The sequence below is a fragment of the Lynx rufus genome, unplaced genomic scaffold, assembly GCF_022079265.1.
Source record: "Lynx rufus isolate CCGP_SWC_20201006 ecotype Redwood Valley unplaced genomic scaffold, mLynRuf1.p SCAF_7, whole genome shotgun sequence".
Classification (NCBI taxonomy): Eukaryota; Metazoa; Chordata; class Mammalia; order Carnivora; family Felidae; genus Lynx; species Lynx rufus.
This window is the reverse complement of record NW_025814889.1, coordinates 125,840,164-125,865,507: the sequence shown is the minus strand read 5'-3', so window position 1 is coordinate 125,865,507 and position 25,344 is coordinate 125,840,164. Positions and strand designations below refer to the sequence as shown.

The 25,344-nt window shown below is 50.8% G+C and overlaps 1 protein-coding gene across 1 annotated transcript in view; it reads left to right on the top strand.

Moving 5' to 3' along the window:
• The first annotated feature begins 5,089 nt into the window (after positions 1-5,089).
• Positions 5,090-25,344, top strand: part of NUAK1 (NUAK family kinase 1) — a 69,950-nt gene continuing 49,695 nt past the window's right edge. Inside the window, exon 1 of the mRNA XM_047066169.1 lies at positions 5,090-5,469. Coding sequence (XP_046922125.1) covers positions 5,212-5,469 — 258 coding nt within the window. The 5' untranslated portion in view covers positions 5,090-5,211. The remainder of the gene's footprint in view (positions 5,470-25,344) is intronic.

The window sequence follows — 25,344 nt, the reverse complement described above, 5'->3', positions numbered from 1 at the left end:
CATAGAAAGGTCCTGGCAGACAGATCGTGGATACACGATACTGGTATTACTATGTTTTCTGAACAAGTATTTCTCAAGAAAGCAAATGTCCTTTCTTTTAAATGCTTTGAAAACAGAAAGCGTAATAAAGAACAAGTCATCAGCCTTACGTAAATATAAGTTGTAGCACAGTGCGGATGTCATGCTTCCAACTTCAGATGTTATAACCTCTGTCACATAACCAGAATGAAGCTAGGAGTCAGAGTCTAATCGAGTAGTATGATTAAACTGATTTTAATTGCCTCATTGCTAGTAGGAGTCATGCAAGATGAAAAATAAGCATAATAAAAACAATGACTGATTGATTGCATACTTTATATCCTTTAACCTTCACACCAGCCCTCACGCATATTATTGTTACCGTCCCTAACACCACCTATGTTATAGCCACCACACTTTAAAAAAAAAAAAAACAACCTGTTGTTTATTTTCTTTAAAAAAAATTTTTTTTAACGTTTATTCGTTTTTGAGACAGAGAGAGACAGAGCATGAATGGGGGAAGGTCAGAGAGAGAGGGAGACACAGAATCCGAAACAGGCTTGGGGCTCTGAGCTGTCAGCACAGAGCCTGACGCGGGGCTTGAACTCACGGACCGCGAAATCATGACCTGAGCCGAAGTTGGACACCCAACCGACCGAGCCACCCAGGCGCCCCTATTTTCTTTTTTTATAAATAAGTAATACGGTTTATTATCGGTTATGGATCAGGTAGCAGGGAGTCCATTCAATGTAACAAAGAAACATTGAACAAATATCTTCATCTCAAGTATAACTGCATAGTTAGGAACTTTCCCTGAAGGTCAAAGATTTGTTTTCTTTTCTTTTTTGAAAACTACTGGAAAACACTCCTCACACAATTTATACACCAGATAGAAACTAGTGAAAAGAAATCAATCAGAATTTATATCTGAGTAGAAATTGCAAGGTAATTAGGTCACCAACCTTACAAAAACACTTCACACCACATACTTTGTTATAAATTATAGGCACTTTTGTGTGCGTTGACCTTTATTTGAAAAGTTGCTGTCAATTGCACCAAAACAATATGATATATTACGTCAAGTATTTAGAGACCATGATATAATTAGGTTATATTCAACAGAGAATCAGGGGAGCTCAGATTTTAAAGACCCTAAAATTCATACTGAAAAATCACCTTTGCTCTAGAGGTAACAGCACTTGCTGTCCTGGCAAATGAAAGAAAACTGTGTGGGTGCTTTTAAGCTCCCCCCCCCCCGCCCCATCTCTTTCTCTAAGGGTGGAGAAATGCACTTGCTAAATCAGTACTTTGTGGTATGGGCCGAGTGAAGTATTGAATTGCCTGGGGAAAGGGGAAGATATCTGGAAATGTAGAAGCAATTAAAGCCAATAATTGTACGATGCACTGAATTCCTCAAAGATAATGGGTTTTCTTTAGAGGCCAATCAAATGTGCTGCAAATCACTAGGAATTGCAGTGCCTGCCTATAGAAAGCCTGGTGGTGGCACTCATCTCCGCAGCTCCCCATTTATGAGTTTCATAGGGAGTCCCCCCTCGGACTTCCACCTGCCCACCCTGCAAATGTAACATCCAAGTGTCACAAGCCGCTGTGGCCTTCTGCTGACTGTCAGTAGTCTCTCGTCCATCCATACGCTCAGGCCCGGAGGACACTGCAAGATGAATGCACGGTAGCCACCACCCTTTTGAAGGTCAGAGAGTGGAGGCATAGAGAGGGAAAAGAATTGTCCGAGGTGGTCAATTGCCTGGGATTTGAACCCAGGCAGTCTGACTCTAGAACTCAAGCTCTTAATCAGGCAGCCTGGGATCTTGCTGGAGGAAACACTTTATCTATGTGAAAACACTTGAGCACAACGTGTGATAACATTGTGCTGAAGTGTGGCTCAGATTATAAATGCTATAGGAATTCAGTCTGGAGAGGAACTCCCAGTGCTCGGGCATGACTGTGTGCCAGGCATGGGACTGGGTGTTTCCACCCTTCCCATTTAAGGAGAGGTAGCATGGCACATGCAGAAGGGGAAGAGCATGAGCTTTGGAACTGCACAGGTAGGGTTTAAATCCTGGCGTTGCTATTTATGACCTGTGCAATCTCAGGCAAAGTCAGTTTTCTGATGTGGTGGCCTTAATTGAAAATAGGGAGTATGACAACCACCTTACAGAGGACGGTTTACTATCATAAAATAGTATCAGAATACGTTAAGTGCTATTCATTCAACAAATACTGATTAAGTCGCAAGCATTTGGAAGCAACACTATTAGCCAGAATGCTACCTTACACTGTTATAATAAACCTCTGATCTCACTGGTATAACACAGCACAAGTTTAATATTTGCTCACACTACTTTTCTTTTTTTTAAATGTATTTATGTATGTATGTATTTATTTATTTAGTGTGTGTGTGTGTATGTGTGTGTGTGGGAGAGAGAGAGCGAGCGAGTGAGCACGGGCAGTGGAGGAGCAGAGAGAGGGAGAGGGAGACACAGAATTTGAAGCGGGCTCCAGGCTCTGAGCTGTCAGTACAGAGCCTGACAGGGGGCTCGAACTTGCGAACGGTGGTGGGGGGAGATCATGACCTGAGCCGAAGTCACCACCCAGGCGCCCCTTATGCTACTTTTCTAATGCAGATTAGCTGGGCCTACTCTGCCATCTTTACAGAGACCCACACTGGCTTGGTGAGGCTCTGTCTCTGCATTTCCACGGTTGTCAACGTAAGATTGCCAGGGTTGAACTTTTGGGATTCTCAAGACATGCGGATTTGCCCATTGGCCCTTAAAAGTTTGTACCTGAAAGCAATGCGTATCACTTCTGCTCTCATTCCATTGGCCCAAGTGAGTCATATAAGGTAGTAGATTCCTACCACATCCCTTGGGAGTAAGAGGAGGGGTGGGGGGGGGGAGAACCAGGAAATGCTTGGTGAACAATTTTCATCACCACTATGCAGTCTGTTTACCTGTAAAACAGATCGGGGAATCCATATTTTAAGAAGAAGACACAAAAGCTCTGAGAGGTTAAGTCATTTGACCAAGGTCACACAGCCTATCCATGGGGGATAAACCGATACTTTGCTCACTCTGACTCTTTAATTTACATGCACAATGTCTAGAGACTTTATATATAAGCAGAATACAGTTTCAGGATGGGGGCAGGGGGGTCCTGCAAAGTGTGGAGGATAGAATAGGATTTGCATAGACATGGCCTTCCTGTTTGTATTATGCAATAATCAGTGTGCTCTCGGGGAAGGCAGGAGGGGGCAGAGAGGGGTTTATGTCATCATCAGCAGATTGACAGAAGTTTGGACAGAGAAGGATGCCTAACGCTGGAGTGTGGCAGAGGCACAGGTTTGGGGGACACGATGACTGCAGCACTTTAGGCCATTTCTCTGGCAGCAGGGAGGGGGCTCCCAGGCAGGACAGGCTGTCGCGGGAGCCCAGGGTAAGGTGATAAGGGGTAGACATGAGTGAAGACAGCAGGAATGCAGAAGGGATGAACCTGAGAGCTGAGGAGGAAGGTGGAGAGCGGCTCACTGGTGGAAAAGTAAAGAACCACCAGGCGGTTTGTACAACGCACGGGACATTCTTCGTACCTCACGCTCCCTATCCCAGTCTGGTATACTGCACCATTATAAAAAAAAATTCCCTAAGGCCTCTTTTTCTCTTGCCTTGCAGCTTCTTAGGAGAAGGTGTGTATGGGGGTGGGGGGCAGCTTCACCGCGGTGGGACGCCCTTCCGCCCGACCCTCGGCCTGCGGGGTACAGTCACCGTTACCACCTCCGAGATCTGGTCCTTTCAGTTAGAGGAAAACTCCCAAGGCCCAAGGGGGCCAAGAGGCCTGCCGGTCGCCTCTTGCTCAGAGGGCTCCGGCCCTGCTCCCTCTGAGGTCCCCGGTTCGCCCACCTCCGAAGGCGGCCTTCGCGGGCAGGGTGGGCGCCCGGCTCGGTCCTGGCGCCCCTGGCTCCGCACCTCTTCCACGCCCCCAACTGCCTTCCCTTCCCAGGCGGCCGGAGCCCTGGCTGGTGTCGGAGGGCAGGCAGTCCCGCGGCAGGCCCCAGGTTCAGCCTCCGGGCCTCCCTTCCTCCCCGACTCCGCCTTTCCTCGGCGAGCGCGCGGGGCCGGGGTCGAGGCGCCCCCCCCCCCTTGGGGTCCTCCGCCGAGCACAGCCGCCCCAGCCGGAGGAGGGGGCCTCGGAGGCGGGGTGCCAGCCCCGGCGGGGCGGGAGGGGTGCGCACTGCGGCGGAGGGGCCGTGACTCACCGCCTGTAACCCAACACCCGCCCTGCTCCCCTCCCCCAGCCTCTCCTCCGTCTCCGGCCTGGCGGCCGCGGCGACACCTAAAAGAAAATGAAGGGGCGCCCGGGCCCGTGGCGCCCCCGGCCGGATCGCGAGCGGGCCCCGGCGGCCTCCGGCTCGGAGCGCTCCCGCTTCCCCCGTCTCGGGGCTCGGCGAGCCGCTGCCGCCGCCGCCGCCCGGGCGCCAGCAGGCAGGGAGGCCGAGCGGCCGGAGCAGGAGGCGGCGGCGGGAGCGGGCCCGCGGTAGCTGCGGCGGGCGAGCCCGGGGAGGGGGCGCTGGGGCTTGGAAGCCCCCGGGCCCCGGCCCGGCCGAGCGAGGACAAAGCCCCCTGGCCGCCGCTGCGGCCTACCCGGCGCGGCACAAAGGGCGAGTCGCGACACGCACCCATCCCCCTCCCAGCTCGGGTGGCCCGGGGCCCCGGGCGGCGGCGGGGAGGTGGGGAAGCCCCGGCCACGCCGCCCCTCGCTCCCCTCCCCCGGGGCCGGCCGAGCGCGCCGCCCCCGCCCCCGCCCCGTCTGCGCGTCCTCCCGGGGAGGGGTCGGGGGGCGCGGCGCCCCACATAACACTCCCCCTCCTGCGCTCGGAGCCACCCCTCTCCCCTCCCTCCTGCAAACACCGCCGCCTCCCCTGCCACCGCCGCCACCTCGCCTGACGCTCCGCAGCTCGCCGCGGCCGGGGGGCGGTGCGCGGACCGTGCGCGCCAGGGGCGCCAGATGTGCAGTCGCCGCTGCCGCCAGTGACCGAGCCGCAGCCCGAGCGGGATCGGGCCGCCTCCCCGATGCTGCGGGGGCGACCTTGAGCGCGCCCCGGCTTCCTCGGCGGGGACCCCGACACCGCGAGCGCCGTGCCCGGTCCTGCCCTCTCCAGCCCGGCTCGCCCCGCGTTCGGACATGGAGGGGGCCGCTGCGCCCGCGGCCGGGGACGGCCCAGACTTGCGGCCGGGGGCGCCGGGCTCTCCCCCGGAGGCGGTGGCGGGGGCAACCGCAGCCCCCGCGGTGGCGGCGGCCCCGGAGCCCAGGAAGCCGCACGGGGTGAAGCGGCATCACCACAAGCACAACTTGAAGCACCGCTACGAACTGCAGGAGACCCTGGGCAAAGGCACCTACGGCAAAGTCAAGAGGGCCACCGAGAGGTTTTCGGGCCGAGTGGTGAGTGCGGGAAGCCCCCGGGGGCGCGGGGTCGGACGCGGCGGCGGAGCCAGGGCGCGCGGGGCGGGGGTCTTGGGCACCGAGACTCTCTCGTCGGAGAGCGGCTTCCCAGGAACCCCCAGACAGACTCCTCACTCTCCCCAGCTCGCCGTGGCTCAGGCGTGTCTCTCTCTCTCGAAACACTTGTTACATCCTGTCTGCGCATATTTTGGGGGTTTTTCTCCCAGCAGCAAAGTAGTGTTTATGATTTGCAAACACTTTGCAACGTTGGGACCGTGGAGGTCTCCCTCGCGGGCACGCATTCAGACCAAGCCCTGGAATGCCTCGCTGCTCTAACTCCGAACAGACCCACATCCTCAGCGGGGTGCTGTGGTTCCCCAAGTCCTGTGTCCTGTAGATGAATGCGACCCCCCACTCCCACTCCTATTCCCCATCACCCTGGTGCTGCTGTAGCTGCAAGGGAGGGTGGGCTCCTGCCTCTGTTTTTTGTTTGTCTGTTTGTTTGTTTGTTTTGTTTTGTTTTGTTTGTTGTTTGTTTTTAAAAGAGAAGGTTTGGGAGCAAAAGTTAAAGGCTGCTGCATGCCTGCGGGTTGTGACAGTTTGCCTCCGGCTTCTGGGAGGACTGAAATGCCCAGGGCATGGGTAGCCACACAGATGCCGAGTTGCAGCCGACTCCATTGCATTTCAGGTCCTGGTTTCAGGGCTACTGAATTGCGGGGTCTGGCCCAGCCGCCCCACTCTTCGTGACAGCTGAAACCCTGCCAGGGTCCCAGCCCCATTTGCAGCTCCTTGAGTGCCTTGGGGTCTCTGTGTTGTCCTGAACTTGGTTTGTTGTCGTTTTCCTTTCTGCAGAACAGGCCCTTGAAATCCACACCGCTTGTGGCTAGAGGGTTGGGTTCAAAGTGACTGACTGTTGCAGAAAGATTTCGTGTGGTGTGTGGCAGAAAATTAACATGGTTCTTTGATTTGAAGCGTATCAGATGTATTTTAATCGATTTAGGGCCAAAGTCAGGAACTAATTACGATACTCCTTGCGTGCACTTTTGGGGGGTGTTTCGGGGCCCAGAGTTGCTTATACACTTAACAAATGACCACGGCGAAAAAGCAAAACGAACTGGCGAGGGAAGTGGCAGATTGATGTTGGTATTTTTCTTTTCGATCTCTACAGGAACAGTTCTGGTGGGGGTAGGGGGTACCAGTCAGAAAGTTTAGCCCCTCAATTCTCAAATATTTGGATACCTGGATAACTCCCGCATCCTAAGTTTCCCTGTTTGGGCTGATCCAACTGTATTCTATAGCTTAAAAAGAAAAAAAAAAAAAAAGGGTCTGTGATAGGTTAATTGGAAATTCGAGACATTGTGCATTGTGTTTTGAAAGGCGTCTTCAGTAAACAAATCCTACAGCCAACAAGTGGTTCAGAATTCATTCTGGGCAGGTGCCACTTTTTTGTAGGTTGAAAATTCTGTAGAGACGGTTGTAAAGATGTACTTTGAGGAGCGCACTTTCAGGCTGAGAAACGTGCACTTCATTCATGCTTTTCTTCTGAGGTGATATTCCCCAGGCTGGATGTTGAAGAAGCAAGAAGTAAGCCTCGCTCCTTGCTCGTGTTGTCTTAATAGCTGTTGAAGAATCGCGCTGGGAAGCTGGGAAGCGGAATAATGAAAAACAGACGCGGCTGGAGCTGCAGGTTGAGGATGTGAGCCTGTGAGGGGTTGAGTGGTAAGGGTGTGTCTGGAGGACACAGAAGCCCGAATGCTGGGGAGCGGCCGCCAGCTGTTTGAAAGAATGAGATCTCGTCTTATGGGAGACACCTTTCTGAGTTTCCCTGGGGCTTCCTGTCAAGCATTCGTCTTGCTGTCTGATCCACAGACGAGGCTAGAGTGAAAGGGATTGCATCAGGAGACGGGAGCCTGCCTTTCTCTTTTGGTGGGTGTCTTTCCCTTTATTTGCAGAAACTCTGAACATTCCGTCGGGATTTAGTTGGACGGCCGCTAGGGGGCGCCCTGAGAACGGGAGAAGCTCGTTTCTCAGCCGGGAGACTGAAGTCCTGCTCTCTTATTGTCCAGCCCTGGTTGTTTCCCATTGTGCTCTTAATTTCAGCTAAATCTCTTGTTTTACTAAAAAATTAGGTGAAGATTTTGAGTCTGGTAGCAGATCCCAGCTCAGAAGCTGGAAATCCTCAAACTGCTTTCTATTTGATACATAAACTTAAGAATGTTAGCAGAATCATGTGGTGAGAACCTTGCATTAACCAGATAGGAAAACTGAGGTTTGGAGATGGGAAGGCCTCCTTGGCCTTGAGTCCTCCCCCTGCTGAGCACAGTGCTCACAGATGGTGTAAGAACTTAAGTGAGAAACAGGAATTGTCAGGTGGAAAATTCCCTATGCCTGGCTGAACAGAAAATAAAACAAACACACAAAAAAATCAGTCAGCAAGTCGTTCTTGCCTGTCCAGCGCTTGGCGATTCAGAATCTGTCCAGAGCAGCAAGGAATTTTCATCTGAAGTGTGGGCTTGGAGTTTGCTTCTGGTTCTAAGGATGCACCTTGCTTTTTGGGGTGCGGCTGAAGAAACCCGAGAGAGCACTGTCTCCGGCCTGCCTTTTCGGTCTTCGGGTAGCGTGTGAAGTGCTGTTTTATTTTCATGTGTGCCCACGTCCTCTCAAGAGGAGCAGAGGCTTGAAGCTGCTTGGCCTGTGAGAGTAGCTGGCGTCCCAGGTGGGAGATGCTGTGGAATCAGTGGGACGCCCCCTCCCCCTGTTGAAAGCAGCTCAGAGGCAGACAAGTGTTTAAAAATGAAAATGTTGTGGCTTTTAATTGCACATCTGGAAGGGCCTTCGGAATCAAACAGAGCACTGCACAACACCGTCTTCTATGTTCTGTGAAAGCCACTTCCGAAGAGAGTTGCAGGATCCCGAGCTCAGAGTGGCCGACTCGGCCTGGCCTGGTCCAGCCATGCCCCCCTCTGATTCCCAAATGTGGTTTGTGGCCACTGCCTGAGGGTGTCAATGACACAAGGGCTCCGAGTGGCTTGTTCCGGAGATGAACACATCCGACAAGGAAGCACTCTCGCAGAGGGGCTGAGAGCCCTGGCCAGCATTCAAATCCTGACTTTTCGCCAGCTCTGTGACCTTGTGCAGGCTATGTTACTTTGAGACCTCAGCCTCCTCATCTGTAAAATGGGCTGGCAGTGGTACCATTTTCATGGACCTGTTGTAATAATTGAATAAAATCATCTACAGAAAGCCTCAAAAAGTGAAATTCACCAATTTAGTTGCTTTCTTTTAGCAGATTCTTTTTTTTTCCTCATCTCACGTGGACTTTCATTTAGATATTAAGACCATCAGAGGGACATGGTGCATTGGACAAATTAGCCCTGTATCACTCAGAGTGGTAGGGGAAATAATCGGCTTCTCGGCTTGATTAGGGAACACAAGGTGAACAGAAAAGTGCGCCCATGAGGAGCCGAGACAATCAGCCAGATTGTGATAGGATCTGAAAGCATTTCTACAGCCTTGAATTTGGGCTTTGTTTCTTGCACAACTTTTGTTTTGATACAGTTTTGGGCAGGGCTGCTGAGTGGAGCCCTGTGGCATAACACGGCATGCATTTTCTTTGAGCCAAACTGCCCGGACCTTCAGGCTGCTCAAACTGTTGCCAAAAAAACCCAAACCCCAAAAACAAACAACATTTTGAGGAGAGGTGTCATGTGATCACCTCACCGTCAAGGGTTCGACTTTTCCCCTGCATCAGGTCATCTCTCCCGAGCCGGGGGGCGAGGTCTCCAGAAGGGGTCTGGTCCGGGAGTGGCGGATCAGCGGGCAGAGTGTGCCCCTGGTTTGCCGCCGCGTTCCTGGCTGCCGGAGCCCTAGCTTGGGTGATGGGGCATCTTCACTTAGCAAAGGAACTGCTTTCACCAAAAATGGGTGTTTGAAACCCTAGCCCAAAGTTGCTCCCAGCCTGGTGCCGGGAAACTGCAAACGAGGGGCACAACGTAGTAAGCGGGCCTGCTGAGGCAGGTGACGTGTGGCTGTCCCGTGGGGGTGGCTGGGGTGCCTTATTGCATTTATGGCCCCAACCCACTTTCAGGGAGTAAAGGGACATTGGCAAACATGTGGTCCAAACTTCTCTTGGAGACGGGAAAAATAAGGCATAGAATCGTTAAGTGATTTCTCTGCGGTTGCACAGCCAGGAAGTAACCGAGCTGGGTCTAACCAATCTGATTCTCACTTTGGTGTTTTTCCATCACTTGTTTAATAAATCTTTACTAGAGCAAGATGTGATGCTCACTCCTAAATAGCTCGTAGTCCAGTAGCAAAGATAAAATGTACTTACAAATTTTGAGCTAATTCTGTGCAGTTCAACCAAGAGTTATTACCATCTCCCCTGTGTTTCTCTCCGTGTGAAAGGCCGGGACACAGGCATGACTGAGACCCACGGGGCTACCCATCTGGTGGAGGAGGCAATAAGCAGTCACTAGGTCTGAGTACCTCCTTTGTGTAGGACTGGATTATATCAGGTGATTTTCACGTTGGAATGTAGCTCCCTGAAGCTTAGTACATTTCGCTGAGTTCAATCCTGGACAGGAACACCCCCTCCCCGATTGCCGCCGCTGCTGTGATTATTACTGGCCAATATTTTTGAAAGCTTGGGGTGTGACGTGCCATGCTAACTGCCTTACAGACATTTCCTCTCATCGAAGCCTTACAACAACCCTGAGAGGTGTGCAGTCTAGCTAGACCCATTTAACAGATGGGAAAAATAATGTTTAGGGAAGTTGGGTAACTTGCCCAGGGTCATACAGCTAAAGAATGTCAAGTAGTCAGTTTCGAAACCCGCTGCTGCTACAGAAACGGAGAACCTTCCTCATGTTGCACAATGGATGGCCTCTGGATTTGGGCGTGGTTCTTTGCTCATGGTGTCAAAAGACCAGCCATGGGGTGATTCTTTTCCCCGGGGGGGTTTCTTTGCGCTGTTTGGGAAGGGGCAGTGGCATAGTGGAGGATTAGCGAGGGCAGTTGATGTTCAAGATGACCCTTGATTTGGGTTTCAGGAGACTGAGATACAGGGAATTTCAGGCAAAGGGAGATTTTAGGGTGAGCGGGCCGTGTTGCTTAGGATGCAGGGTTTGTGCTGGGAGGCAAGATTGACAAGATAGGATGGGGCTAGTAATAATAATATTTCATGACGGTAATAGCAGCTAATACTTTATGAGGGCTTATACCATGGGTCAGGTACATCGCCATGTACATATTACATTTTTTTTTAATGTTTATTTGCTTTTGAGAGAGACAGAGTATGAGCAGGGGAGGGGCAGAGAGAGGGGGAGACACAGAATCCGAAGCAGGCTCCAGGCTCCGAGCTGTCAGCACAGAGCCCGACGCGGGGCTCGAACTCACGAACATGAGATCGTGACCTGAGCCGGAGTTGGACGCTTAACTGATTGAGCCACCCAGGCACCCCCATTGCCACGTACATATTAACCGATTTAATTCTCATAATGAGCCCATTTTCTAGACAAGGAAACCGAGTCACCAACTGTGAAGGTCACACGCAGCTGCAGGGTCAGGGTTTGGACCTAGGCAGTGTGAACGCAGAGACCTTGACCATATCTCTTCCTCTAGGTGGGCTGACCTGGGTTCTGGTCGCAGCGGGGCTCTGAGCCCAGTAGTCTGGTGTGCTGGCTTGGAGAGGGGAGGCTAGCTTGGAGGTATTCGCAAGAATTGAGGTATGAGAAGATAAGGATCGGAACCGCGTTGATATGTCTGCTTCTGGCAAACTGCTTGTTGGGCCGTGAGTATGCTTTAATGAGTCAAGTCAGGGAGCTCTCCATCTGGACACACACTGAGTTCTTTGTTCCTCGAGTAGCCTCTGATTCTGGAATCCCTAGCGGGTCTGGAGAGGTCAGCTGGTTCACCTCCCCGCGTACAGGTAGAGATGTGCCCACACCGCACAGGACGTCTCACTTCCTCCTGGGAAGCCGCAGGAAAGGAGGATTGAGGCAAAGTATCTTGTCTGTTGGGAAGCCCTGTCTTATTACCTCCTGTCACTGCCTCACGTAGTGCCAAGCGCATAGTAGGTCCTCAACAAAGTCTTGTAGGACGGAACTGAAGTGAATGCATTGAGCTAGGGAAGATCTTAGGAGATGGAAAGGCCGTAGGTCATCGTCTCTGACCTCCAGGAGCTTTCTGATTTGCTGGGAAGAAAAAACAACGGCTGGAAACGAATGGCCGGTTGCACAGCGAAGTCTGCAAAGCCAGGCAGACCATTCTCCGCACGGATTCCCTTTCTGTTACATGTGCTCAGGCGCTCGTTAGGGAGAGAGACGTCTGTCCAGGGCTTGTCGGCTTCCTGGCCGTGGCTTCCTGTCCTCAGTGGCTCTGGAGTCAGACAGCCTCAGTCTCATTTGTCTTTCCCACATGAAAGTCCTGGAGCATCTGTAAGTTATGATTTGTGAAGTATCTGTTTTAAAGCAGAATGCATTTATCATCGCGCTGGCCCAGACGGCGCTACGCAGGGCAGGAATGAGAAGATCCCAGGCCCCAGAGTAGGAGGGGCTCGGCCGGATGACCCACCCGTGAGCAGAGTCTGGCTGTATTGGTAACATTCTCTGGAAACAGCCCAAGAGCGGCCAGATGTTGACTTCACGGCGGCGCCCTTCGGCACACTCTTAACTGCGTTTTAAAATGGGGATGGCCACTTCCACTCGTCAGCCTTCCCAGTGATGCAAACACACGTCCACACGGAAACGTGAATGCACATGTTCCCAGTGGCACGATCCGCAAGAGCCCTAAGTGAGAGCGACCCAAACATCCGTCAACTGATGAATGGGTAAATCAAACGTGGTGTGTTCTTTTTCTTTGTGGAATGTTATATCTGACCCATTCCACAATTTCATTTATGGAATACTTATGGGTTATTATTCAACAGTGAAAAGGAATGAAATACTGAAACGTGCTGTGACACGGATGAGCCTTGAAAACATTATGCTCAGTGAATGAAGCCAGTCACAACAGATCTCACGTGGCATGATCCCATTTCTGTGAAATGTCCCAGATAGGCCAGACCGTAGAGACAGAAAGTAGATGAGGGGGTGCTTAGGGCTTGAGTAGGTTGGAAGGAAGTGGGGAGTAGCTGCTGACGGGCACGAGGTTTCTTTCTTGAGTAATGAGAATGTTCTTTTTTTCAACGTTTATTTATTTTTGGGACAGAGAGAGACAGAGCATGAACGGGGGAGGGGCAGAGAGAGAGGGAGACACAGAATCGGAAACAGGCTTCAGGCTCTGAGCCATCAGCCCAGAGCCTGACGCGGGGCTCGAACTCCCAGACCGCGAGATCGTGACCTGGCTGAAGTCGGACGCTTAACCGACTGCGCCACCCAGGCGCCCCAGTAATGAGAATGTTCTAACATTATGATGGCAGTTGCACAAATAGGGGCATATACCGAAGATCCCTGAGTTGTACATTTAAAACGGGTGAATTTGGTGGTATGAAAATTATATCTCAATAAAGCTATTACTAAAAAAACAAAACAGGGGCGCCTGGGTGGCTTAGTCGGTTAAGCGTCTGACTTTGGCTCAGGTCATGATCTCACGGTCTGTGAGTTCGAGCCCCGCGTCGGGCTCTGTGCTGACAGCTCAGAGCCTGGAGCCTGTTTCGGATTCTGTGTCTCCCTCTCTCTCTGCCCCTCCCCTGCTGTGCTCTGTCTCTCTCTATCTCTCAATAATAAATAATGTTTAAAAAATTGAAAAACAAAACAGCAACAAGCCGGAGCTCAGGCGGGTGGGGGGAGTAAGGGGCTCGGGGGTGGAGGCCCATGTCTGTCAGGCCGCCAAGATTCCGGTCTGTGGGTCCACAGAAGTCTCATGCTAATGTTGTGCAAGACGAGGAAAGCAGTGACCTGTGTGCCGTGGCCACGAGAGCACCCTGGAACCGGAATGCCCAGATCCACGTTCCGTCCCACTGCTTGACAATTTTGTGACCTGGGGGTGTTACTCATCTCCTTTAAGCCTCTGTTTCCTCATCTGGGGCTTATGATGGTTCTTCTTCCCCAGACTGTTGAGAAGATGGAAGAAGGTGCCGCGATGCGGCTGAGCCTTTAGACCCGTGCCTCACACAGAGCGGATGCACAGGTGCATAGCGGATACAGCTGGGGCTTTTGCTGGTCTAAAAGGGCACATTTGTCTGAATTAGAAAATGGCATCCCTCTAGGCGAGTGAATAGGAAAAGGCTCCCCTCCTGGCCTGAAGCAGCCCCAGACTGATGGCTCTGGGAGAACCAGATGCCATTCACTTGTCCCTCCACTGGGCCCCCGGGTGTATATGTTCTGCACACTGCCACCTGGCTTACCTGGCAGTGGCTTTCAGTATTCTTATTAGCTGCCACTCATCGCTGCTCCGTGGCTGAGTTGTGATATTCAGACACGACATACTAAAAACACATAACAAAGACACAACATATGCTGTGGGCTGACGTACCTTCTTTTTCTTTTAATCTAGTGGTAAAGCAGATGTATTGAATGAGTGCGTACTAAGTGCTCAGGACTGTTGGCAATTTCAGAGGAGAATGTGACAAGTGCTGCCACCGAGATCCTGAGAACCTAGTTGGGGCGTGTGAGTAATACATCTGGAATAATCTGGGAGCATGCAAGGTAGGATATCAGTGGGGTGTAGAGGAAGAAGTTCAGTGTCATCCCTGCTACTTGGCAGCTGGATGATCCTGAGCGAGCCACACTTTGTCTCCGAGCTTCTGTTTTCTCGTCTAGAAAGTGTGGCTGCCGGCATCCCACCAAGTGGGATTGGTAGGAGAGATAGGATTTGGAAGCTTCTGACGCAGAGCCTGGCGCCTAGCAGGCTCTTGAAAACAAGGGCTGGCGCTACTATTTTGGTGAGAAGTACCACATAGAGTACCCGGTGATCTTCTTATCTTGGATCATGACTCTCCCTGCTAAACACGGAATTTGCCACGTCCTTCAAGGTTCCCACCTGGGTGTCCAGACTCCCACTTCCTTATTACTCTGTCTCGGCCCTTGGTCCGTTCCCTTCAGGACATGTAAACTATGGGGCGCCTGGGTGGCTCAGTTGGTTAAGCGTCCGACTCTTGATCTCTGCTCAGGTTATGATCTCGCAGTTCATGGGTTTGAGTCCTGCGTCGGGCTCTTCACTGACAGTGTGGCGCTTGCTTGGGATTCTCTTTCTCTCCCTCTCTCTCTCTCTCTCTCTCTCCTTCTCGCTGCCCCTCCCATGTGTGCGCGCTCTCTCTCAAAATACATAAATTAAAAAAAAAAAGAACATATGAACTATGTGGGTTTGACGAATTGTCTGTGTATGCCCTCCCCTTCCTCCCCCTTTAGGAGGGAAGCAGGGGTGCCTTCTTACTCCTCACTGCATTCTGGCCTGTGGCCTGGTGCCCTTCCTATAGTAGGTGCTCAGTAAGAATGAATGAATGAATGAATGAATGGGGAATGCAGCAGCAATCCTGAGAAGGGGGGCTCTGTGACCATGGGAGGCAGCAGGAAAGGTCCCTTGGGTCCCCACCCTCTTCCCTTTCTGGGTCACCCCCCTCCTCACCACTGTGTGGACAGGTGTGGAGAGCCTAGCATTGTCAGGTAAGTGCCTCTCTCTTGCAGCTCTGCACCCCTGCTGGAGAAGAATAGGAGGAGGGAGGAACCTGTTTCCCACCCTGGGCAGCTGCCCCTGCCCCCCCACCCCCGCCCGCCCCCCACCACCTCCTTGGGCTGCTCCCACAGCCCCCAATCTGAGAAGCCTGGTGGTCAGCTCTGCAGAGGAGGCAAGCTTTAGATGCAAAGTGCATTTGCAAGATTTGCAAACCGTTTTCTCCCTGGGTTGTAAATCAAGTGCTTTAGGAATTGTAAACCGACTGGAGTGCAGAGTTAATGTATGTCTGGAAAAAACACCATCATGATTTGCCTTTTAAACTCAAGAGAAGAATTCCATGTCTCTTACTTTCATTAGAGATACTGAGACAGCATGAAGTTTCCCCGGGGACCGTGCTAGGAGGCATGTGTGGTAGGTTCCCCCTTCCCTGGGAGGGGAGGGGGACAGCCGGGTTCCAGTGTCTCAGAGCCCAAGGGCAATTTCCCAGTGTGAAGGAGGGAGCTGCTTCTTTGTGTTAGAATTTTCTAAGGGCCCCCACCCCTCCCCCACTCCCTCCTCTGTGTCAAGCTCCTCATATTCAAGTGGCTCCAAAGCCACCAAGACCGCGGATTGCTGCAGGTTTGGAATCCTTGCTGGCCATTGTCTTTCCCTCATGCCCTGGGCTCAGCTCACGTGTGATTTGCCTAACTGCCAAGGGACATGACTGCCAAGGGACACTCTGTGTCTTCTACAGGATGGTGAAAAGGAAGTGGATGATCCAATCTATGGATCTGAAAGGGAGCATGGGGGCGGGTTGGGTTTCAGAGCCTGCCTGAACCTCCTGTGTAACCTTGAGATGGTCAGCCTGGCTCAGTTTCTTCATCTGTGACATGGGAGTGGCTGTGAAGATAAATGAGCTGTGTGTCAAGGTCTGAGAAAAGTGTGTGGTCCACAGCAAACACTCCTTAAGTGTTATTCTTGGAAGGAGCCCTCCTGGGAAAGGCAGGCCAGTGTGCCGGCTGTCCTTGTATCCCCGGCCGCCTGGGTGCTGCGTGTCACTTGAAGTAGGTACCCTAGTGTTGAGCCCCCTTTCTTCACCTGTAAATCGAGGGGCTGAGACAGACTGTTCTCCAGGTTCACAGGAAGAGAATCCTGGGATTCACTGAAGGAAATTGGTAAAATGTAGATTTCATTTCCTGTTGCTTGGTTTTTGGCCAAAGGACTCCTTGTTGCAGGGGAAGGGAAGTGTCTTTATTTCTCAAAACTCTTTTCCGATTGTCTGGTGCAGGCTTTGACAAGTGTAAGGAGACTTTTCCCATGCGGAGGGCCATTACCTTCCCAGTTCTTGGATCCCATTGGATCTGTATACACTCCCCTTCAGCTCAAGGCAGGCACCACTTTTTCAAGGATGTCTGTGAGGCAGGTTCTGTGCCAGATTCTGTGTGAGACAGAAAATTCTCACTTTTAAGGAGCCTATCAGTTTTCTCTTGTGGAAAGTGGGACGGTAATAGCAGAACATGCCTCCTAGGTGGATAATTACCTTGTAATGGTTCTTAGTAGAGTTGAAGGTGAACTTTTCCTTCAACTAGCAGAATGAGTGGGAGGGAAGAGGCTAACACTCCATTGAGTAGGTGAGCTCCGAGCCCAGCATGTGAATGTGTTTGGATGGAAAGGCAAGGCAAGGATGTGCTCACTCTAGGGAGAACCCCAGCTTGCATTTTCTTCGTGGTCATAGGATATCTGTTTCCCAGGCAGAATCAAATGGGACGTCCAGGGGACGCCCGGGTGGTTCAGGCAGTTAAGCGCCCAACTCTTGATTTCTGCTCAGGTCATGGTCTCGAGGTTTGTGAGTTCCAGCCCCGTGTTGGGCTCCGTGCTGACAGTGCGGAGCCTGCTTGGGGTTCTTTTTCTCTTTGTCTCTGCCTCTTTCTCTCTCTCAAAATAAATAAATAAATAAACTTAAGAAAAAAAAAAGCGACATTGAGGGAGGGAAACCTCCCTCATTGCATGAATGGGCATGCGAGCAGCTGACAGCAGAAATCCTGGAGAGGGGAGGAATTAAGTGGAAACTGAGACCCATCCACCTTCTCGAATGTGTAGGAAGGTTCAGAGCAGATGGAGGGTATGTTCCCTAACGGTCTTAATAGCGGGAAACATTTACTGGGTGACGAGTGTGTATGCCAGGCGCTGTTCTGAGTTTATGCCTTCTGTCCTCTATCATCAGTGTGTTCATTTTGCAGTTGAGGAAGAAGAGTCTTAGGAAGGTCAAACGACTTGCCCAAAGTCTCAGAGCTGGGATTTAGGGCAGGGCTATCTGACATCAGGGTCATGGTCATAATCCCTCGGTTCCCTAGCCTTTCGTGGGATGGGACCTTGGAAGCTTCTGGAGCCCCCTGCTTTGGTTTTTTCCACCCACACACTGGATGGTGAACACCCACTGAACCCAGGCTCAGAGAAGTGGTCTCCAAGCTTGTGAACATGGCAATTGGAGGAACTTTGTTGCATAATCTCAACTAATTCAGTTATCCTTCTCGTTTATGTCCTCCCGGTGCCTAGTTCAGGGCCTCACGCACAATAAGGATGCAACAAATACTTGTTGAATGGCTGTGGGGTGTTAAGAGTCAGCGAATAGTGTCAGGAGTCTTGGGGTCTGTCCCATTCTTGCCACAACTTGAGCTGTGTGACCTGGGGCAAGATGTGTCCCTGCTAGGCTGCAAGATGAGGGCCGTCTGTAAGATGAGGGCTCTGGGACAGATTTTTTGTCAGGATTGATTATTCATTCAACAAACATTTGTCGAGGGCCAGCTGTGTGTCAGACACTGCTCTGCTCTGGGTGATAGCGAGAGAGTGATGGTCAGGAGATGGGGTTCCTGCTCTGCCAGAACCCCCTTCCCAGCCTCTTCCAGAGTCCGCATTCGGTGAGTCTGTGTGTCTTGTGCCCACACTCCTCTGAAGTGGCGGTCACCGAGGCTTCCCTTGTCCCTCCACTAGAATCCCGGCTCCGCCAGGGCAGGGATTTCGTCGGTTTTCTTACCGATGAATCCCAAGCGCCTAGCCCCATGCCTGGTGAATGAACGTCAGTGATGTGCACGCACGCAGGCCCAAATGAATGATTCAGGTATCTCTCTCGCTAATAAAACCACTGCATGTGAAACTTCTGGGGCTAAAGCCCAAGAAGAAAATTAAGGCACAGAAGTACCATGTTCCAGGAAAAACTCCGTCTCTATAAAAGCAAGATGCAGCCAAGGTTGGGAAGGCAGGTTTATTATCTCTGCTAGCTGTGGGATTAGGGAGTCAGGCAGGATTCCTCCATTTGTCATCTGGTGATACTTTTTGCAAACCACAGAGAAAACAAAACAAAAACAAAAACTCTGCCCCTCTGCCCCTCTCCCCTCCAGCCCCCCTCCCCCCTGCATGCCTTCTTTATTTCAAGCAGAAAACGCACTTGCTTCTTAAAACAGCTCATGAAGGAAAAAATTATAACAAATATCTTGCATTTCTCTGGTGGCGGCACAGTCTGAATTCCTTTCAGCCCCACAATGAGTTCTAATTTTATGAAATGTTTGGATTAGCCACCAATTTTCCGGTGGAATTTAGGAGGCTTGTCCTTGTCCTTATGCTCGAAGCGGAGAAATCTCATAAAATCCATGCAGTGTCTTGGGCCCAGTGGGACGTTCCAGCCAGGGACAGAATGACCGACCAACAACAGAGTGGCGGGGCCGGGAGAGATGTCTCTGGCAGCCGTGGGCAGGCTTTGCGGGCGGTGCTGTGTTCCTGAACCGCAGTCTCTGGGGCTTGGCTGGCTGCATACCTCTTCCAACTGATCATGGGCTATAAAAATTCCAGCCCGAGTACAATGCCTTGTACCTGACCTTGTACTTTCAATTCTTGGAGCCAGAGAACATTAGGGCATCTGGTAATTGGGTGAGAGGCATTTGATAACACATGGTGCTCTAAGCGCCCACCCCGCCTCCCCGCCCCCGTAGTACATATTGCCTGTGTTATCATTTCCCGTTTCCATTTTTTGTTCTGCCTTTAGACCTGCGTTGTCTAATAAGGACACATGTGGCTGTTAAAATTAATCACAGTTAAAACGAAAACTTCAGTTCCTTGCTCACACCAGCCCCCTTTTAAGCGGCTGATAACCCTGTGCGGGCAGTGCCTACCACTGGACGGTGCTGAAAATGTTTTTTCCATCGCCATAGAAATTCCAAAGGGCAGCGCTGCTCTAGATGCGGAGTTTAATGGGAGAAGTGTGCCACCCCCTTAGTTGGCATTATTGGCTCCATACTCAGTGTTTGTCACTCTCTGTGATTATCTCTGAGCGACCTCGTTCATCATCTCTTCTGTATCTTGGGTCTAGAACACTGCCTGGTATGTTGTAAGCACCCAGTAAAGATTTTTAGGATGAATGAAGTCTGATTCAGCATTGGTCTGCATGTGCCTTACGCATAGGGGGCCTTCAGATAATCGAACCAACACTTAAGAGGATTGTAATCATTGAATGGATTCACCTGGTATTTGTTGAGCATGTACTGTGTATCGGGCGATGTGGGAGGCTCCGGGGGTGATACAGACACGGATCCTCTAGCTTAGCCAATCCAGCGGTTCTTAAATTTGTGGGGACACGTGAATCTCCTCTGCTTGTCGAAATGCACCATCCTTGGCATGTACCCCAGAGAATCTGATCCAGCACGGCTGGGGTAGGACTTAGGGGGACCTGGGAGTCTTTAGCATTGTAACCGAGCAACGCAAGTGAGCATGGTGGGATTGGTTCGTGGTCTCTGCTTTGAAAAACACAGCTCTGGACAGTGGGAAGCTAGTTGCTGCATTCGTCTGGGTACACCACCCCACGTTCTTCAGCGCACACCTTTTCTTGCGGTAACCGGAGCACCCTATGACCTTGGGGTTCTTCTATCGGGCCTGAAGCTTGAGGTCTCTTTGCCTGATATCCTCCCATGGGGTAATAATAATGGCAAACAGTTACAGAGCAGCGATCGTGCCTGGCTGTAGCCTAAGCGTGTTAAATCACTGACCTAAGTTCATCCCCGTGCTAACCCTAAGAGGTGCACACCATGGCTCTTCCCATTTTACGGTGGCTAGACTGAGGCACAGAAAATGAAGTCACTTGCCCACGTTTGCGGTACCCGTAGATGGAATTCAGACCCTGAAATGCTGTGACGCCGCTGCTCACAGTCACTGGGCTTTGAGCAGCTGTCTCCTGAATGTTGGACGGGCCTTTATGTCCTTTTCTGCCAGTTGCTTGGAAGCGAAGTTCAGGTGTGTTGATGAAATGCCTGTTTAGGGGATTAACATCTGTGGCCATTATGAGCTCTGTTGATCTACAAATGCCCATCCCTGGCCTCGAGGAGCGGAATTAACTCACGCCATTTGTCAGATATTCCCTTGAGCCCACTACGTGCCAGCCCTGCACAGTACCGCCAGGTGGAAGGGACTCGCACTTGACCTAATGGGGGACACGAGGGATAGGCAGGGGCTTCCTGAGAAAGTGTCACACCCAGGATAGGCTTTCTTCTGGACAGGGAACGCAACGTACATCTTAAAAACTAGGTGTTCCCTCATTTTGCTGCATGTGATGCTTGCTGTTTTACATAGTTCCACTGTATGCCTGTGTCACCCAGTAGGGCCTCTGTGTGTGTGTGTGTGTGTGTGTGTGTGTGTGTGTATGACAGGAGTCTTTCCCCCACCATTTTTTAACCACTTAGAAATTCAGGAAACCCCTTAGAGTGGGGAGCGGCCCAGAATTCTCGACTCACTTGTGAGAGCCTTGAAAGACAGACACTTAGAGAGAAAGATAGACACCGACAGGTACTCCCTATGTGCCTCCTACAAGACACACTAAAGGAGGGCAGCTGACACGTGACTTCTCATTTCAAGCAGCTTTGTCATGGGGTGATGGTAACTACCAATTTGCAGTGAAAGAAGAGTAGCTGATCTGCCCACGGGGTCAAGGCAGCACCTGGGTTAGCTCCGGTCCGTCCGACCCCGCTGAGGGCAATTCCCACTACACCCCTTGTTCTCAGTCCTGGCTGAGCAGTGGAATAACCTTTTGAAAGCTCTCTGGAGATGGGGCCTGGGCATCGGCATTTTTTAATGGTCCCCCAACGTCGCTGTCATGCAGCGAGTTGAGAGCCCCTGGCCGGCGCACGCTGAATGCAGAGGTCCGAGGGTCTGTACTCCTGAAGATGCCCCCGTTGGTGCCTGGCCAAGTGGGGACCTTCCCCACAAGAAGGCAGGTCCCCTCCCCGAGCCTTTCCACCGGTTTGCTTTCTCCAGGGAGGAGTGGTGTGTCCGAAGCCATCCCACTGGACCTGGGCCGGGACCTTTTGCTCTGTTGCATCAGAGGCTGCCCGTAAATCGGCAGCTGGCTTGTTTTCTTTCTAGGCCCCAGTTGTAGCGACCTTTGTGTGTCTGTTTATTTCAGGGAAATAATTCCATCCTGCAAAATCAATTCCCTGGGGGCTACAGAAGTACATTTGGAGGGACTTCTTTTAGTGCGGGTGACCTGAAATGTCCTCTTGAAAGAGGCCACAGCTGGTCCCCTTCTCCCAGCCCCTTCTCACTCTACCCTCTGACATTGTCCTCTCGACCTCTTGAGATTTTGAAGGTCTCATTGTAGTTTTCTTACTTACACATATCTCTGCATAAGGCCTATTTGTTAACACTAATAATAAAAGTAATTTGGAGCACTTAGCAGCACTGGGCACACTGCTCGGCATTTTCTGTGCGTTATCTTATTGTATTTTACCTTTTCCTGGCAGTGAGAGAGTAAAGTTTGCTATCTAGGGCTTTTGATCCCTAGCATGGAAGGGCTTACAGTCATGTCATGATTTGCTGGTCTTGTCGGAGGATGAAGCGTTCCATGGACTGTAGAGGTCGCCATATTGGGGCAGTCGACTTGGCGGGGATGACAATGGGTAGTTGGCTGATTGCACAGAGGGTGTAGGGAAAGCAGAGGGTAGTGCTACAGCCTCTAGTGTTCAACCTACCTTGAGCCTCAGTCAAAGAAATGGAGAATACGGGTTAATCTGATGCATCGGGTAAGTGGACATACTGAGTTACCATAGAGAACTCTAAGTGTATTTTTGCAGGTAATTGAAGCTCACCCATTGAAAGCCAGTCTTTTAAAAAATTATAGCCATTTATGATGGAAATCTCTTATGCTTTCTTTCCTTCTTAAAACAAAGTACCTTGAAAATAAGACCTTTTATTTTTTTTGATGTCTTTGGGGAACTTCTGAATGGTCCTCAGAACTTTGTTTTGGAGTTCTTGTGTCTGCTATTTATAGTTTGTCTGCTTTCTTCCTCATCAGCTTTCATTGCTTTTTGTGACCTTTTTAAATGATAAAATTCTTCTTCCCCTATAGCAAAAATAATGCGTGCCCAATGCTGAAAGCTCACACAACACAGAAAAGTTAAAGATTAAAGTTGTCCTGTCTTGATTCTATCGGTGAGGCTGCCTCTGGCGGCCTTCTACTTCCATTTTTCCACTTCCCCAAAGATTTGCTGTGACCACGCTTGTTATAAATATTAGTAGGAGAATTGTGGGTTACCATCTGTGGGGGCTCAGTGCATGGATTCGATGACATTTCTTGGGTGGCTTTCCTAAGGGTTTATTTCCCTTCCTTGTATAATCTTCACAGCTGAACAGGCCCCAACGGTGACTTTAGTGAACTTCCGTTTTCTCCTGTAACAGGATGAACCATTGTGGGGGGCGTAGGGCTGGCCAGGGTCACTCAGGGAGCCCGCGTCCAAGCTGGGTCCAGTACATTTTCCATTTCACCGTCTCCCTGTGTTTGCGGGTTAAGGGATACGTGGCGTTGGAATGAAGGAGATGCTGCTGTATTTGAATAACTAAGACCAGGAAAAGACCTACCTTGGAGGGGACTCCAGTGACAGATTTTTAAACTTCTTTTCTGCGGGAGTAAGTAGCAGAATGTGGCCTCCTGTTCGGCACACCAGACCCACTCTCTGTTTGAACATCAGTCTTAGATTAATACCGAGATGGACTCAGAAACACACTTGAAAGCAACTTGCATTATTATCCGTACATAGCTTACATTTTATGACCTGCTTAAAGATGCAGGGAGCATAAATCTTGGGGAGGACTGTCTTATTTACTTGTTCGTCTTTTCTACAGATGGGATGCTTGCATCAGAGCCGGGCTGGCCTCAGATGTCTGATCCAGGACATTTTAGCTGAACTGTATGAGTCCATTAAACAAATGTAAGGGTTTTTGGGAAAAAGGGCTGTGTCTCAAACCAAATGTTTTACATAGAGAACATCTGGGGAATATTGGTATTTGTGTGTACAGTACATCAGAAAGCAGCTTGGTGGGGCTCAGCTGGGATGTTTCTGGCCTGTGGTTGCTGGATTTGACAGTTTTGTTGTAAGGGAAAAGTTCTTATGAAGTGTTGCCATAAAGGCAAGGCTCGCTCCAGGAAGGGCTGTCCTTGCTTAGCCGCGCACTCAAATTGTTCTGATTAGCTGCCTGGCCGGCTCGTCCACGAAGTCTCAACAGTCTGATATCTGAGCTAGTTTTCCCCAAGGCCGAACCCCTGGAGAAGGGAGGGTCGCAATGCCAGGACTCAGGGTGTTTCTTCTTTGCCCCATGGTTCCGGAGGTTTGATGAAACGTGGGAACAGGTGTGACCCAGGACCAGCCACAAAATCCAAGTACCTGGGCTGACAGTTGCATGTTGCCTTTATGACCCTGTGGGGGCCTGGGGAGTCCTTTTCTCTTAGTGTCAATTTTCCTGTCCTGCAAAACGAGTAGCCTGTCTCATGGGGTGGTGGGGAGAGTACAGTCAAGTAGGGCAGCATTTCTAACATAGTGTGTGGGGGTTGTTTGCACACCCGGGTATTCCATCCATGGGTTTGTGGTCTTACCTACAAGTACAGAGGCGATGTAGACTGGAGTGGAATCCGGGATATTATCTGGGTGGGTTGTCTGACTTTGGCAGCTTGCAGATCTTGGGCCAGCTTGGTGGTAGTGAGTGGATGGATGTTCTCATCCTTACAGAAGTTAAGACAATATTATGTTCATCATGTTTGATTAAATTCAACACCACTAATGTTCTTGGAATGTCTGCTGTGTGCCAGACTCTTTCCTAGATACTGGGGACACGAGGGTGAACAAGGCAGTTAGGGTTCCTGTCCTGTAGGCTCTGTTTGCTGTGTGTGTGGTATTGACCATGAATGATCCTCCCTTTTGTTGGGTTATATGTTGACTGTGATTTAGGTAGCACGGATGAGGACTAGTATATTCATGTGCTCAGGCGGCCATAACAGAATTCCATACATCAAGTGGCTTAAATAACAGAAATTAATTTTCTTATGGTTCTGGAGGCTGGACGTCCAAGATTGGAGTGCTGGCAGGGTTTGGTGTCTGGTGAGGCCTCCCTTCTGTGCCTGCAGATGGCCACCTTCTCACTGTGTCCTCGCAGCTCCTTTGTGGGTGTTTGCATGCTCGCGGGGGTCTCTTCCTTTTCTTATAAGGACACTCGCCCTGTTGGATCAGGGCTCCACCCTTATGGCCTCATTTACCCTTACTTACTTCCTTAAAGGCACTTCCTTCAAATATAGTCACATTGGGGTTTAGGGCTCCAAGGTCTGAATTTGGGGGGACACAACTCAGTCTACAACAACTGGTAAATATTTTATACACGTGAACATTCTTTGGCAGAGAATAATGGCTAGACTTTTTCCACCAGGATAGGTCAAAATGATCCTTACGGAACCCCCAACCAGCCAGAAAAAAAAAGGCAAAACTGCACAGCAATAGGATACAGCTTTATTGTGGTGTGAGAGGAAATTATTGTAAAAATTACATCTGGATGGTTCCTGAGGATGGCATCTTGACTCATACCAGTCAAGTGAGACATGGCCCATTTTATGGAGGAGGTGACTGAGTATAAGGCATGCACTATGTGTGAGCAAAAGGGACAGTGGAGATGTGTCCTTTTTGGGGATGGAAAAATGAGTGGGTAAAGTAAGACTCAATTCTGGTCTTATTTAGGAGTGTGAGTGAGACACGGAAGTAGAAGTGTGTGTGTGGGGGGGTGGTGATGCATGGAAGGACTTCTCAGGAGGCCCCACCTCTGCGCACATACATCAGTTCACCTGTGATCTCACAAAAAGACACTTTGCTGGGAAGGGTCTTGGAGTCCTAGAAAAAGCATCTTCTTGGCCAAACTCTAGGGTCATGTGTTTACCTATTGGCATCAGGAGGGACTGGTAGTTTCCTTGTCCATGCTAAACCC